The sequence below is a fragment of the Talpa occidentalis genome, unplaced genomic scaffold, assembly GCF_014898055.3.
Source record: "Talpa occidentalis isolate TD23 unplaced genomic scaffold, MPIMG_talOcc4v2.1 talOcc4.16, whole genome shotgun sequence".
Lineage (NCBI taxonomy): Eukaryota > Metazoa > Chordata > Mammalia > Eulipotyphla > Talpidae > Talpa > Talpa occidentalis.
The window spans coordinates 76,091,432-76,105,470 of record NW_023601653.1 but is presented as its reverse complement, the minus strand read 5'-3'; the positions used below and the strand labels follow the sequence as shown (position 1 = coordinate 76,105,470).

General features: G+C 63.2%; 1 protein-coding gene across 2 annotated transcripts; it reads right to left on the bottom strand.

The window, feature by feature from the left end:
- Nucleotides 1-600: 600 nt before the first annotated feature.
- Nucleotides 601-12,580, bottom strand: CACNB3 (calcium voltage-gated channel auxiliary subunit beta 3). 2 transcript variants are annotated; one of them, XM_037514664.2, is made up of 13 exons: nt 12,436-12,580; nt 5,756-5,878; nt 5,424-5,546; nt 4,824-4,939; nt 4,491-4,555; nt 4,261-4,280; nt 3,987-4,067; nt 3,734-3,792; nt 3,476-3,585; nt 3,036-3,187; nt 2,711-2,806; nt 2,431-2,580; nt 601-1,976 (listed from the first exon to the last, which is right to left on the bottom strand). In XM_037514664.2, the coding sequence occupies exons 1-13, from the start codon at nt 12,475-12,477 to the stop codon at nt 1,662-1,664; spliced, it is 1,452 nt and encodes a 483-aa protein (XP_037370561.1). In that variant the 5' UTR covers nt 12,478-12,580; the 3' UTR covers nt 601-1,661. The 2 variants fall into 2 exon arrangements, with proteins under 2 accessions (XP_037370561.1, XP_037370560.1); XM_037514663.2 differs by lacking the exon at nt 12,436-12,580 and adding an exon at nt 9,400-9,704.
- Between the last annotated feature and the right edge of the window lie 1,459 nt (nt 12,581-14,039).

The following is a 14,039-nucleotide window of genomic DNA, read 5'->3' as shown; positions in this document are numbered from 1 at the left end:
TAACTCACAGCTTTGGCCTGGACACCCTCAGGGAGCTCGGCGCAAGGGTCAGCGTGTGAGTGTGAGCTCCTAGACTGCATGAGAGTGAGCAGTTGTGAAACTGTGGCAGGCGAGGCACACTTGGAACTCTTCTCCCACCCTGTTCCTGTGTGCCTGACACCCAGTCCTCAGACCCCTGCTGTGGCTCCCTAATTGCTGAGCCTGCTGCGCGTGGGAGGGGGGCGGAGGTGGGCACCAGAGGCATCAAGGAGTGACGAGCTGGGTTAGGATCTGGTGAGAGGATCGTAGGGCTTATTCAAGTAGTTTTCCCTTCCCCTCAGAACTGAGTAAGCGCATGGAGTTCAAGTGCCAATGACAGAGCCTGAGGCAGGGAGCCTGTGAAGTCAGGAAGAAGCCTCTTCCCCAGCTCCCACCACCTGGGCATGAGCGCGTCTGTGCGTGCTTTGCCTGAGAGCTTGGTACCTCTCCTAGCTGTCCTCCCTTCCACTCAGCGCGTCCTTGGTGAAAAAGGAGGTCTGAGTACTACTTCGCCTCCTCCACACGCGGCCCGCACGGTGAGGAGCCTGACCACCCGAGCGCACACAGAACAGGAGCCTGGCGGACGGTGCATGGTGTTTATTAGTGATGACAGTGAGGCGTGGCAGGGTCTTCTGGAGCATGCTCTGTAGGTCACACACTAGAGCCATGAGGCAAGGATCGCCGGGTAGACAGGTCTCGGGGCTGTCAGCTGTGTCCCATAGCCCCACCTAACCCGAACTTAACAAGCAATGGCTGAGTGAGTGAGGAATAAAGTGTGGGGCCCATGTCCCCCCAAAGGCATGGGGCCCTAAACAGAAATGACAGGATGCAAATGCAAAAGAATGAGGGGGGCAAGGAGACCCCTGAAGCTGTTCCATACATTCCCTGCTCCGCATACCCCCTCCCTTCCCAAACTCCCAATCCCGGTTGGCCCCCCACCCCTGCCATCTGGCTTGATCTGGCTTCCGGTCCTTGGTCTTGTCAGATGTTAAGCAGCTTCCTGGTGGGGTGAGGAGAGCCTTTCCCTTCAAGAGCTTCAGCTGTGAGGCCTTTGACCCCATCGGAGCCTGCCTACTGCTCCAGCCTTGTGTGTGGATGCCCCACCCCAGCTGATGGATGGGAGTGCCACCCCGTTGGGCTTTGATTGTCTCATCTGTGATGTGTGGCAGTGAGGTGAGTGGAGGCCCCTGACTCTGACGCACAACCCCTGGGTCCCTTGACTGTTAGGACTTGTGCCTGCTCAGGGGCTTGCTTCTTCCTCATGCCCTGCTGCCCACATCCCCACCCTCTTGTCACTTTGAGGGGGCATCCCTTCCCTGAGTCTGGTAGGAAGGCTCCTGCCTAGGGGATTCTGGCCTGAGGGCACTGCCCAGGGGGGCAGCTTCTTGTGCAGGAGGAGGGAGATGCCAGGGGTGCAGCACACACAGCTAGTACCTAGAGTGGGAGCCTAGGGGAGGTCGCTGCCCAGGAGGTGAGGGGGACCCTCTCTTCTCCCAGAACCTTCGGACCACAGCTGGGGCTGGGCAGGGGGTTGTGGGCCTGAGTCTAGTGCCAGCCTAATGCCAGCCTAACCCCACCTCGCCTGGAGAGGGCACCCCAGCCAGCTGCGCCTGTGCCTGCCAGCATAGGGCAGCAGGAGGCTGTCAGTAGCTATCCTTGGGCCAGGGCCGATTGCGCTGCCAGTTCCGGTCATTGTGGTTGTGCTCCGAGTCCTGGGCTAGGAGTCGGTCTTCAGGGTCATGCCCATTAGCACTAGGCAGCCCCGAGGTGTGTTGGCGGTGAGGCTGGTACAGGTCCTGGTAGTTGTCTGCATAGTCCTCTTCCAGGTGGCGGGAGCTACGCTGTGAAGATCCCGTCCAGGCTTGGCGGGAGCTCTCGCTGGCCTCGTCTGAGGGCATCAGGCTGTCCCGCTCCAGGGGCGAGTGCTCCTCGCCACGCTCCCCCAGCAGCTGCTGGTTCTGTGGCCAATACAACAGCTCAGGTGAGGCACCGCAGACCTTGCCTTGGCCTCCCTCCCACCTCTAGTACACTCCAGTTCCTGGCTATAGGTAACAGCGCAAGGAACGCGCATGCCGGGGCATTCTCCCGCTTCAGATCAGAAACTGGACCTTCTGACCCCACAAACTGCAGGCTCTGCCTCCAAGACAGACTAGGGGAAGGGTTTGGAGACGGTATCTCTTGAGCCCTGGAAAAGCAACCTACGGTTAGCCACCTCAGTGACATTTCCTCTTCCAGTCATTCCCTTCGCCTCTGCACTAGCTCTGTAGAGCGCAGCTGGCTGCCCTGGTCCTTTGGCCTTCAAAGTAGCAGCCCAAGGAGGGTCCTTGGCCCGGGGGCGGGGGGGGGGGTGCGGCGGAGGGCAGTGCTTTGACTGGCGTAGTCTGAACATCTGTACCTTCTGGACATGGTTACCTGAAGTCCAGGGATGGCACTGGGAGGACCCAGAAGGCCAGGGCCGGGCGCGGGGTGGTGGGTGGCTCTCCAGTAAACCTCCAGGTACTCAGCCAGGTGCTCACAGGCATCCTCTAGTTGGTTCTCATCCAGAATCACATCAAAGGACTCCTGGGGAGGGAGGAGGAGGGGGGATGCTGGCTTCCCTTTCAGCAGCAGCAGTCCCCTCCCCCATCTCCATCACCTCCCCAGCCCGGCAGCAGCAAGAGTGGGCACAGGAGTAGCTGACCCCAGCACTCACCGGTGGGCACTGAACCAGCTTATCATAAGCCATCATCTGTACAGTCAGGTGCTTCATCTGTGACTTCCCCCGGGAACGGATGAGACGCTGGAGAACCTGAGGGGAAGGGGCAGAGCTAGGCCAGGAGTCTCTGGGGGCAGCTGGGCCTAGAAAGAGCTGGGCCAGTCCCCCTCTTGTGATATGGCATCAGTAGCAGGCAAAGAGGACTTTGAATTGTATGAAAGGGCAGCAGAAAAAGGGACTCCAGGAGCCCTTGTGCCAGGACCAAGCCAAGTGCCACATCCTAGGAGGGCAGCCCCGTGGGCCTCCACCGCGGCTGACTTACCTTTGGTGAGGACACCTTGACAAACACGATGATGGGGGCCAGGGAGGTCTTGGCCAGCTGTGCTGGGTGATTGATGGTGTCAGCATCCAGTACCACCAGCTGCAGGGATTTCGCCAGCTCGAATATTCGCTCAATCTCACTCTGTACTTCAGCTATCGGGAGAGCAAGTGGGTGGCAATGCTCACCAGCGATTCACCCACCGGGTGGGCTCTAAGGGGTCCCAAACAGTGGAGTAGAAGGGCGTGGAGGAGGAGGAAGTTCATCAAGGCCTGGGCAGGCAGAAGCAGCAGCACTGAAGAGACTGGGGTGGGTTCCTGCTAATCCCGGGGCTGGAGAGGAGGGCTTGGGCAGAGAGCAAAGAGCAGGGGCAGAAAAGGGTAGGAGGGAAGTCCTCGCGAAGGCCTGAGTGAGCAGAGAAGTGGGTGACCGGGGCGCCTCACCGATGCTGGAGCGGGCGGAGGATCGCTCAATGATGGTCCTCTTGCCGGGATTGTTGAGCACAGATCGCTTTGCCAGAGAGAGGTCAGCTGTGACTCGGGTGATGGAGATCCTGGGGTGGGCGTGGAGACTCCCAATGCACCTCTGAATTGAAAGCCCCAGGTCCCTCCCTGCCCAGGTCTGTCACCTTTCCCTTTGGAGACGACCTCGCTGCCCGGAGGAGGCAGTGGTCCCCCGGGTTCTCGCGCTCTCCGGCTTACCTGCCATCAAACCTGTGCTTGAGGAAGTCAAACAGAGCCTTCTGCATCATGTCCGTGACCTGGGCAGGAGCAGTGGGAGGAAAGGCACGGGGCTGACTAAAGGGCCTCTTGGAAAAGGGCTCTCGCCTGGAGCCCGCCTCCCGCCTCCTCCACACACAGACCCCGGAGGAAGAGCGTCCCCTCCCACCGCCCCTGTGGCCTTCTTGTAATGGGGCTTGCCAGCAGCCACTCTTGTGAGAGGACATGCTCTTACCTCATAACCTTTCAGAGAGGGTCCCACCAGCACCACAGGCCTCATGGAGGGCACCACATCATAGGGGGGAACATGTTCTGCCTGCAGAACAAACCCGAAGTCAGGCAAAGCCATGGCCCTGCAGCCTGCCCTATGTCTGCTGTGGGGCAGATTCAGAAGTTCTGGGGTCCCTCCCCTCTCTGCTTCTGCCCCTCCAACAGTGATTGCCTGGAAACCTGTCCCCACAGTCCTAAGCTATGAGCCCCCCACAGCCCAAGGCCCTTCCTTGACTCACCTGCTTTTGCTTCTGCTTGGCTTTTTGGAAAAGGAAATAAAAGATTAAAGTTGATGAAGGGGTAGAAGGCCCTGAGGACATGGTTTTCCCTTCCCCAGGGAGGCACTGGGCCTCTCCCAGCCTTTTCTCCTTCCGCCACCCCCTTCCCACACAGGTGACCTGGGGAAGCTCCCTTCTCCCTGTGTCTTAGTTACCCACCTACCAAGATGGGTGGGTGGAGGGGAGGCTACCTAGAGACGGCGGAGGAGAGCGTCGGTTGCCAATGTCACTCAGGCTGGAGGGGTTCCCGGATCTCCTGAGAGCAGAAAGGGAGGTCAGTGTCTGTGTCTCGTCCTCACGTTCTGTCTAACAGCTATATACGATCCTCGTGTCTCACCCAGCGAGGTGGGTGTACGGGTGGCGTGTGTGTTTATCTGTGTGGTGTTAACGTGTGCACTTGGGGGTGAGTGTCTCCTGGGGGCGATACACATGCACATGCAGTGACACACGGCACAAGCGGCCGGTGCAGGGCACGTCTGGGGTATCTGTCTGCTGAGTTGCAGCCCTGCCCTCCGTGCGCTCACCTGGCCTTCTGCTCCTGCTTGAGCCGGATACTCTCCAGGCGCTGCGGGCTGGGGATGAAGGCAATGTCCCCACCCTCCTTCACTAGCCTCCCGATCCACCAGTCGTTGCTGTACTTCTGGGGGTGGGGTGAGCAGGAAGGGGTGGTCAGGAGGCAGCCCAGGCCTCAGTCCTGGCTCTTCAATGTGAAGGAGCCAGGCAGGCCCTGTGGCTGTCTGCAGAGAGCCGTCTACAGAAAGGGGCCCGGGAAGTGGGGCAGCAGGAAGTGCCAGAGGAAGGGCGGCTGGACTGGAGTCACCCAAGGCTTCAGAGGGAGGCATGGCGGCTGTCAGAGGACCTCTGAGGCACCTAATCTACTCGCCTCAGAAGCCAGGATATTGAGGCCCAGGCCAGGGCTCAAGAATGAAGACCCTGATTTGGTCTCTGGAGATGAGGGGTGGATCCACCGGGCACGCGGATCAGAACTGAGGAGCTTGGGGACTTTTTTTTATAAACAAGGACCGGGGAGGCATGGGGAGAGCAGAGTATTCCGCAGCTTCTCTTGGGGGGGGGTGTGCATATGTGTGTGTGTGCATGTGCGTGTGCGTGTAGTCGTCGGTTACCTCTTTAATGTGCAGAAAATCTTTGGCCTCAAAGTTGACTCCAGAGCCCTGGACTGGGCACTCCTCGTCCAGTACGCCACAGTAGCTGACATTGGTCCTCACGGCAAATGCCACAGGTTTGTGCTGTGGAATTTGATCATTGGTGCAAAGGAGGGGAGCCTCAGAGCACCCCTTCCAGTTCCAGTGCCCCGTCGGCAGGGGGTGGAGGCCCCACCGATCTGCCCATCACACTCACGCGCATCCTACCCACTGACTCCATGGCACTTAGGACCCATCCCAAGTTTCCACCCGGGCTGGCCTGCCCCATCCTGCTCCAGCCGGCAAGGTGATACCTTGGCCCTTTCAAGCTGCTGCTGAGCCTGGTTCTCCACTTCCCGCCGGGCACTCTCCCGGTCCTCCTCCAGGGACACGTCAGAGTCCAGCGATGGGCGGCTGGTATAGGAGTCGGCAGAACCCTGGGATGGGGGGAAGCTGCGTGTGGGCTCCGGTGTGAAGGGCACTTGGAGGTACCCTCCCAGCCCTGCTGTGTTGCCTCCACTAACCCCAGCCTCTCCATGTCCAGGGGGTGGCTTGGCCCCAAAGGTCCTGCCTATCTCCTTGAGAAGGGCCCATGCCTCTGGGGCTGCAGGAAATCCTGCCCGATCGATATGTGCAAAGATCTGGGCCCTCCCCCGAAGCCTATTAATACTGCAGCTTGGAATAGAGCCTTTGCTTCCCTCCTGCCTCCCTCTTCTCCCCTCTCCCCTGTCCCCCGAGGCAGAGGGAAGGGAGGTGGCCCGAAGACAGGCTGAGGTTATTCTGAATCGCAGAGACCCAGCCCTCTTGCTCACATCAGACTGCAAGGCAGCCTGGAAATGTTCCCTTTAAAACGCCTGGCAGTGCAGCCAGCTGGGAACATCAAAAGTTGCCGGTTGGCATGGCACCCACTAGTCCTGAGTGTCAGGACGAAACTATTCATTCCCTTCAGATCTCATCCCCCGCTCCCCCACCGACCCTTCCAGGGCCAAGAGGAGGACACAGAGCTGCCAACTCCTGGAAGTCACTTCCGTTCCGCAGTCCCTGCCCCACGCTTTCTTCACTCTCACACCTGCGAGGGCAGCTGGCCAGGTGTGTGAAGCAAACAAGGCAGACAGAGAAGGCAACACAAAGCTGTCTCCCGGGGCTCTGAGGAGGCCGACAGCCACGCCTACCACCTGGCCTCCTTCTCCGCCCCTTCCCGAAGGGGTGTCAGCCCTGAGGAAGGCTATGGGGCGCTTGGCAACCCAGGCAGGATACAGGGCCCTCGGGATAGAGGCAGGGGGACTGGTCTTCGGTAACCTGAAGCAGGAGAGTCCCCCACTCCCGCCCAGAGGAAGGTCTGTGGACGATGAGGGTGCACTTGAGGGGTGCAGAGCTCACCCACTGTCCCCTGAGGGAGCGGAACCTTTGGGCAGGCGGTCTGGATTTCCCCCTCAGTCTAGGGAAGCAGGAAGTTTTTCTTTCTGCCTCAATTTTCCTCTTTATAGATAAAAGACTGAGCTGATCATTCTATCAATTTAAGGTGCCGGTGGCAGAGATAAGGCAGCGCCTAACACAAGTTCTGTGTGGGAAGGCAGGCGCGCGCGTGTGTGTAGGGGAGTTTTCAAATGTTCTCAGGCTGAGGAACATTCTCTCAAACCCAAGGTGTAGGAACATCTACAGAAGGCAGAGAGGCCAGACTCAGTGGAGAAGACAAACTCACATCCCCTGCTTTCTACCCCAACCCCACCTCGGGCAAGAGGTTTGGTCACAGTGATACCAGCCTAGGCCCGAGAGTCCGAGCTAAAGACAAAGCCTGTGGTAAAACAAAGGCATGGAGGTAGCGCAACGAGAAAAAGTCATTTTATAGCAGAGTCTGCCGGCTGATCCCCATCTCTTGAGAAGAAAATAAGGCTGGGTTGGCAGCAGGATAGAGAGGCGAAGCCCCAGGAAGACACGCTGCACTGTTCACCGAGTAGGGGACCTCCTTCCAGGGGCCTCAGGACACGGGCTGGCTGAACAACAAGGGGGCCGGCAGGCCGGCAGGCGGGACGACCACTCACTTCGACAAGCAAGCATCAGATGCCTGCATGCCCAGACGGTGGTGGGGACGAGCTGACCTTTACAGTCCGCTCTCTGGGCTCTTGGCCTAATTCAGAATCTTCATGTCCCTGCCTGGGGCCTGCGGGTTACCTGGGCTCTCACCCTAGGGTGGTAATGACAGATCTCTCCCTAAATGCTTAATGAGTCATGCTCAGTATGGAATCCCTTCTCCATTATTCCCAAGTCATCAGAGCTCACCCATCTCACATACTCTAGCAACACTTGGGGGGGCCAGGGATGTCCTGCAATGTACACTCTGGGGTCTTGCCTCTCCCACCCCCTCCTAGGCCCAAAGACCTAGAGGTTCAGTACTCTGGAGCTGCCAGGAGTTGGCACAGTGCCCTGGTGGTGCCCCCTTGCTTGGTGAGTGTGTGGGCAGGCTGCAGCGCCACTCTTGCCTGGCACGGGGGAAGGAGAGGAGGGAGATGAGCCGGTGGATTTATTTAGAGCCTGATCTCCCTCCTACTGCTTCAGAGGGGGCCTCAGGGAGAGCAAGGAGCCAGGCAAGAAAAAGGGAAGTGGGGGAGGGTGATCTAGGAACCAGAGAGAGGTGGGGAAGGTGCCGTGAGCTGGCTGGCTACCCCCACCACTATCACGAGTAAACAGCCCTTCTCACCAGAACCTTCGAGGGCCCTCAGGCCCCAGAGAGAGGCTTGTTCTCAAGCTCACCTTGGCACCCTGGGCCATGCCAGCTGTCCCTTCAACCATTAGAAAGGTGTCCACCAGAGCCTTGAAAAGCATCTGCTCTGGTTGCGATATAATTAGCCCCAGAAACCCAGTGGGGAATTAGGCCCAGCAGGAGCCCAGACTCTGAAAAGGACAGAGTTGCCTGTTCTGACCCCTAAGACTCATCTATTCTGGGAGATGGGAGAGGGCTGGAGCACTGCCTTTTCGGACCCTGGAATGCTCTACCCTGTCCCTCTCCGGGACCTCTTCCAGGCCACCTAGTGGTTCTTTCCTGAGAAGTCCTTCCGGCAGGATGTTTGAGAGAAGGGGCTGAGAACATGCTCCCCATCTCTGCCCCATCTTTCCAGGCACTGTCCCTGCTCGTGGAGCTCCGGGAATCTCTGCCTAATGAGCTGATTCGTCTCAGTGGGTCAGGAGATAAAAGCAAAGAGGAGAATTAAATATTTATCAGTTGCCTGGTTCTCTGAGCAAAGAGCTTCCTCTCCATCCCCAGGCCCTTAGCTTCCCTGGCCTCACCTCCAGGCCCTCCATGCTGAGCAGGGGCGCAGGATGCCCACCACTCTGCAGACGCCTCAGCAGGAGGCATGAAATGAATGGGCTCCGCCAGCTGGCCCACCCATGGGCCCAGTTTTCAGCCCGAGAGCGCAGCTAGCTAGGCTAGGGGCACAGCGCAGCGCGAGGGCAACGCTCGGGCGAGCAGCGGCAGGCAACAATGGAGGTCCTCAAGTTTTATAATCCTGTTGGAAGAGGCTGGTACCCCAATTCTCTCATGTTCTCCTAGCCTCCCTAAACTGTCCTGTGCTTGAGGCATGGATAGTCTGGCTCGCTCTCCCCCGCCCCCCCCCAGGAGTCCCAGTCTCTTCTGTAATTGTTGTGTTCACACCCCGTGATTCTGCTCCCCTCAGAACTCCAGACAGCGTGTGCCCCCCTGAAGTCCCCGTGCCCTCGTCCTGCCCCCCTCCGCCCTGTCCAGCCACCTGCTCGAGCCTCCCCCCAACCCCCCTCCTGCACCCACCCGACGCCAAGGGGCACTGGGGAGCCCCAGACATGAAAACCCACCTCCCACCCTTCCCGGAGGACCCCCAACGCGCCCCGCCCGGCGATTCCCCCCGAAGTCCTGAAGGGAGGGAACGGTCCGCGGGAGGGGAGTCCCCCAACTTCCCCGCCCCCACCCCACCGCGGCACTCACCGCCTCCGAGTCCTCAAACCCGGGCACGTAGGAGTCGTCATACATGGGGGAGTCCGGGCGGGGAGCGCGGGCGCCGGGGCGGGGGCGGCCCGGGGGCGGGCGCGGGGGCGGCGGGCCGCGCCCGGGGATGCGGCCGAGCCCCGCGGGCCTGCGGGCGGCGGCGCGAGCGGACGAGGCGCGGAGGGAGCCCGGCGCGGAGCCGCAGCTGCTCGCGCGAGTCGCCGCCCCCAGCCCCGGCCCTGCCGGTCCCACCCCGCGGCGGAGGCAGCGCGGGCCCCCGACAGCGGCGCCCGCCCACCGGCCTCGCGAGCCCAGCCGGCCGCAGGGGCGCGCGGGGGGCGGCGGCGCGGGGGTCCCCGGCGCCGGGGCCGCGGGAGGAAGGGCGGGCGGGCTGGGCGGGCGGATCCCGGGGGCGGGGCGAGCAGCGGCGCCCGGCCCGGCGGCCCCGCAGCCCAGGAAATGCTCCGCCGGGGAACAAAGGACGGCGCGGGGGGCGCGGGGGCGCGCGCGCGGGGGGCGGGGGGCGCCGGTCCCCGGGAGGCGGGAGCGCGCGGGCCGGGGGAGCGGGCCGGGGAGCGGGCGGCAGGGGTGATGGTAAAATGGGGAGCCGGGCGGGGGGAGACTAAGAGGCGGGGCGCGGGCAGCGGGGGAGGGGCGCCAGGTGAGCGCGCGGCGCGTCGGGCCCGGGCGCTCGGGGCCCCCGGGGCAGAGCCCCGCCAGGGTGCCCGGGAGGATGGGTTTGGCGCCCCCAGTCAGTGTCAGGAAAATAGCCCCTGCCCCCCAACAGGTGCTTGGCCACGCGGGGCTGGGACCTCGCCGCGGCCAGGTGCGGGGCTGACCCCCCTGCGGACGGGCGAGGCTGGGGTCTGCCCCGCCCCTGCAGCGCGCGCCGCCTTCGTCCCGCCGCGGCGGCCAGGGGCCCCTGCTCACCTCCGCCCAGGACCTGCCAGGCGTTGCTAGGACGCCCGTGGGGACTGGGGCGGGAGGCACTGCTTGGGGTGAGCCTAAAGGGAAGCGGGAAAGAAACCCGAGAGTGGAGGGGGGTGTTGCGGCGGGGATCGAAGGTGGGGTGCAGGCCACGCGGGCCGGGAAGGGAGAGCAAGTCTCCCCTGTGGCTAGTGGAAGGCCAGGTTCCCTCTGCACACGGAGGGGAGTGGCTGGAGCCACAGGTGGCCCTCTGTACCCGGCTTTCACGGGAGCACCCCGATTTGAGGTGAGAGGAGCCCAGCTCTTATCTTGAGGAAATTTCCCCCAAGATTCACCCATTTGAGCTCCCTTCTTTTTTCATCTCTTGGGCAAAATTATCCATTGGATGGTCCTCACCCTCCACCCGCCCCACCCGGCACCTGGGGATGTGAGACTCAGGGTTGCAGCCGGAGACTGAGGGCTGCAGCTGGAGCGCAGCCCTGCCCCACGCCCAGGCCTCTCACACCCAGGAGGGTGAATCAGGAATCTGCTCATCCTTTTACCTTCCTGGGCTTCTGGGGAACGAGAAAACCAAAACTCTGAGAGGGTTTGGTGAGATCTAGGGGAGAAAGCACCGCGCTGAGAGAGAGGAAGGCCGCCCAAACCCGCTGGCTTCTACTTGTGTCACTTTATGTCCCCTTGACAAGAAAAAAAAAAGGGGGTGAGGCCCCCCTTAAGACTCCCTTTAAGTCTGCCTTGGGTCCGTCTACCCCTGTGAATGGTGCAGTCCAGTCCTGCCCGGCATATCCTCCTGCTGAACTTGGCAGTTTGTAGGCATCCCTGGGGCTGAGGGGCCCGGTCACTATTGGGGGAGGCAGGCTGCTTTACCTCCTTCTTGAGGCCAGCACCCTTTGGGGGTTGGTCCTGTATTGGATTATACTGTAAGTTCGCAGACAATTGGGCTCCTCACTGTTGTGCCTCCCCCCCCCCCCAGTGCTCACTGTATTCTCAGTGAAGCATGAGGTGTGACAGAGGAAGACCCCCAAGGTGCGCTCTCCTGAGAGGGTTCTGATGAAGAAGACATCTAGCAGGCATCAGCTGCTTCTCCCGTCCCTGAATCTTCTCTTCTGGCATCTCCTTCCGGGACTCTCCCCACCACCAGGGGATTCTGGTCTGAGGTAACGGTGGATTTGCCATCAGCTTCATTCCTGCCTCACACACTCTCTTGTTTTCCTCCCGGGCTGGGACTGTGCTGGCTCAGTCTGCTCGTGAAGGTAAGTTGCCATGCCAGTCACCCCCAGGAGACGAGTTCAAGCTCCTCATACTCGGTGCATCCCCTGGGTCCTGCAGGGACTTCAGAGCCCCCCCCCCCCCTCTCTCACTTCTGGATTGCTGCTCAGTGCCCCTTCCATTTCTCATTCCACCTACACCTTCCAGCTCCAGTTCTTAGGCCGATCTAGTGACTCCCTGTCCTGTAAGAAGACAAGCACCTATAGGTGTCTCTGCGGCCCCTTACTTTTCCATGGCGGAGCTTAAGGGGAAAGAGCTCAGGGGGAAATTTTTGAGATGATTCCTCAATCCGGGAGAATGCTGTTAGACTGGCAGCTGGCAGCTACTGACGGGCATGGAAGCAGGACTTGGGTGGGGGCAGGAAGCCTGAATAATCGGGTTTGGGAGTTGGGGTTCTTGGGAGCCTCCAGAATACAAACTAGCGTTTCCTCCAACTGCCCTAGGAGTCCGGGCAGATCCCCAGCCCTGAGCACTGCGAGGAGAAACTGGCGGGAGCTCGGAACTCTGGACGCCCTTCCCGGCGCCCCTTTAGATCAGGACCAAGCCCCGGCAGTCCAGCTGCTAGGTTGCCCCCAGGGAGCCCACCGGGGAGCTGGACGGCGCCCTGCGCTCTCCAGTCTCTCATTTAGCCTTTTCTGACCCCCAGTTAGGCCGCCCCTCCCCGTCCAAGAGCCTGGGAGCTGCGGCTCCGGCCTCTGCCTCTCGTAGCGCCCTGTCCACGCTGAGCCTCGCCCGCGCGGCCCGCCTCCCTCCCTGCCCCGCACGCCCCGGGCCGGCCCTCTTCCTGGCTTGGAGCGGGGCTCTCTGCCCACCCACTGGGGCGGGCGCCCCCGCTTTTACCTCATTCAGCAGGAAGGTTGCACTGGAGTCAGAAAAAGACATAGACGGGGCGGCGGCCTCCCCCGTCCCCGGGCCAGGGGCTCCGAGGAGGCGCAGGACCTCGCCGCGCGGTGCGCGCTGCTTCCGCCGCGGCCGGCCTCGCCCCGCGGCCCGCTCCGCTCCCCGCGCCCCCCCGCGCCGCCCTCCCCGGCGCCGCCCTCCGCCCTCCGGCCTCCCCTCCCGCCGCGGCGCTTCCTCCCGCGCCCCTCACCTTCCCGCCGGCTCCCCGCGGCCCGCCGGGCGCCGGCCCCCCGCCCCGCCCCCGCCGGTCCTCCGGGGCCTCCCCGCCCCCCTACCCCGCGCCTCGCCCCCCGCCCCGCGTCGCCCTCAGCCACTGCCCCGGGAACGGTGGGGAGCGGCCGCCGCCGGCGGGAGGGGGGAGGCCCGGGCCGCGGGGGCCGCGCTCCCGGCGGGGTCCTGCCCCCCCCAGCCCTGCCGGGGCGCGGCGCCCCCACCCCCTGCGGCCCGGGAGCGCGCGGCCCTCGGCGGGGGGCGGCTCCGAGGGGAGGGACGTTCGCTCGCGCTCGGCGGCTCGTCCCGGGGTCCCGGGAGCCACGTCCAGCCGCCGCCCCCGGCCCCGCGCCCCCCGCGGAGACAGCCCGCCGGGTGCGCCCGCGCCCCGCGGCCCCCGCGCTCCCGGCCTGCGCCGCGGGCGCCCGGACAGGCTGGGGGAGGCGGCGGCTCCCCCCGGGCCGCCCGGCCGCGCGATCCCCGCGGTGCCCGCCGCGCCCGCCGGCCTTCGGGGTCCGGCCGGACGGCAGGAGGCGCTGCCCTGGAGGGGCGGGGGGCGGCTCCCGGGGGGCGCCCCTTCCCCAGAACTGCCGTCCCGCCTCCGGACCCCACTTTGCAACTCCTTGCGGCGCTGCACCCCCGCTCCCCCGGCGCTCCTTTGGGGCGCTCGCGGCCCTCTGGGGCCCGAGACCGCGCTCACCTCCATTCTGGTCTCCCGGGGCGCCCCCGCCGAGCCCCGCCGCTGCCCGGCCAGGCTTGGACCGCAGGGAGCAGAGCCGCCGGCCGCTCCCCGGGTCGGCACCCCTCCCGCCCCCCTCCGCGGGCGCGTCCAGCAGGACAAGCCCAAATTCTGTGGGGGGAAGGGGAGCGGGAGCGCAGCCCCAGCCAACCCTCCCTCTGCGTCCTTCCGAGCGGACCGGGCTCCCATTGGCCCCTCCGCGCTCCCCGCACCCCCGGGCGCGACTCTGCTCCTCGCCGGGCGGTGACTGGTGGGAGCGGGGGCGGCGGACCCCCTCCTTGTGGGGAGAGAAACAGCCGAAGTGGAGCGACTTGGGTCCCCAACTTCCCAGCAACCCCGGTTAGGACTTGTTCAGACCCGGGGCGCTCGCGCCTCCGCGGGACCCTCTTTCAATCCCCTTCTTTTGGGGGTTTCCAGGAAGCTTCCTCTACATCCTCCCATCCTTGTGGGATCTTGAAGACCCCCCCACCCCCCTACAGCCTGTCCTCTATTTGCCCCCATTCCAAAGGGAGCTCAGCTGGGGCAGAATCAGTTCTCTCTCCACCCCCAGCTTCCTCCCAAGCGGGACTTAACCTGGAAAGTGCCTTTTGGGGGG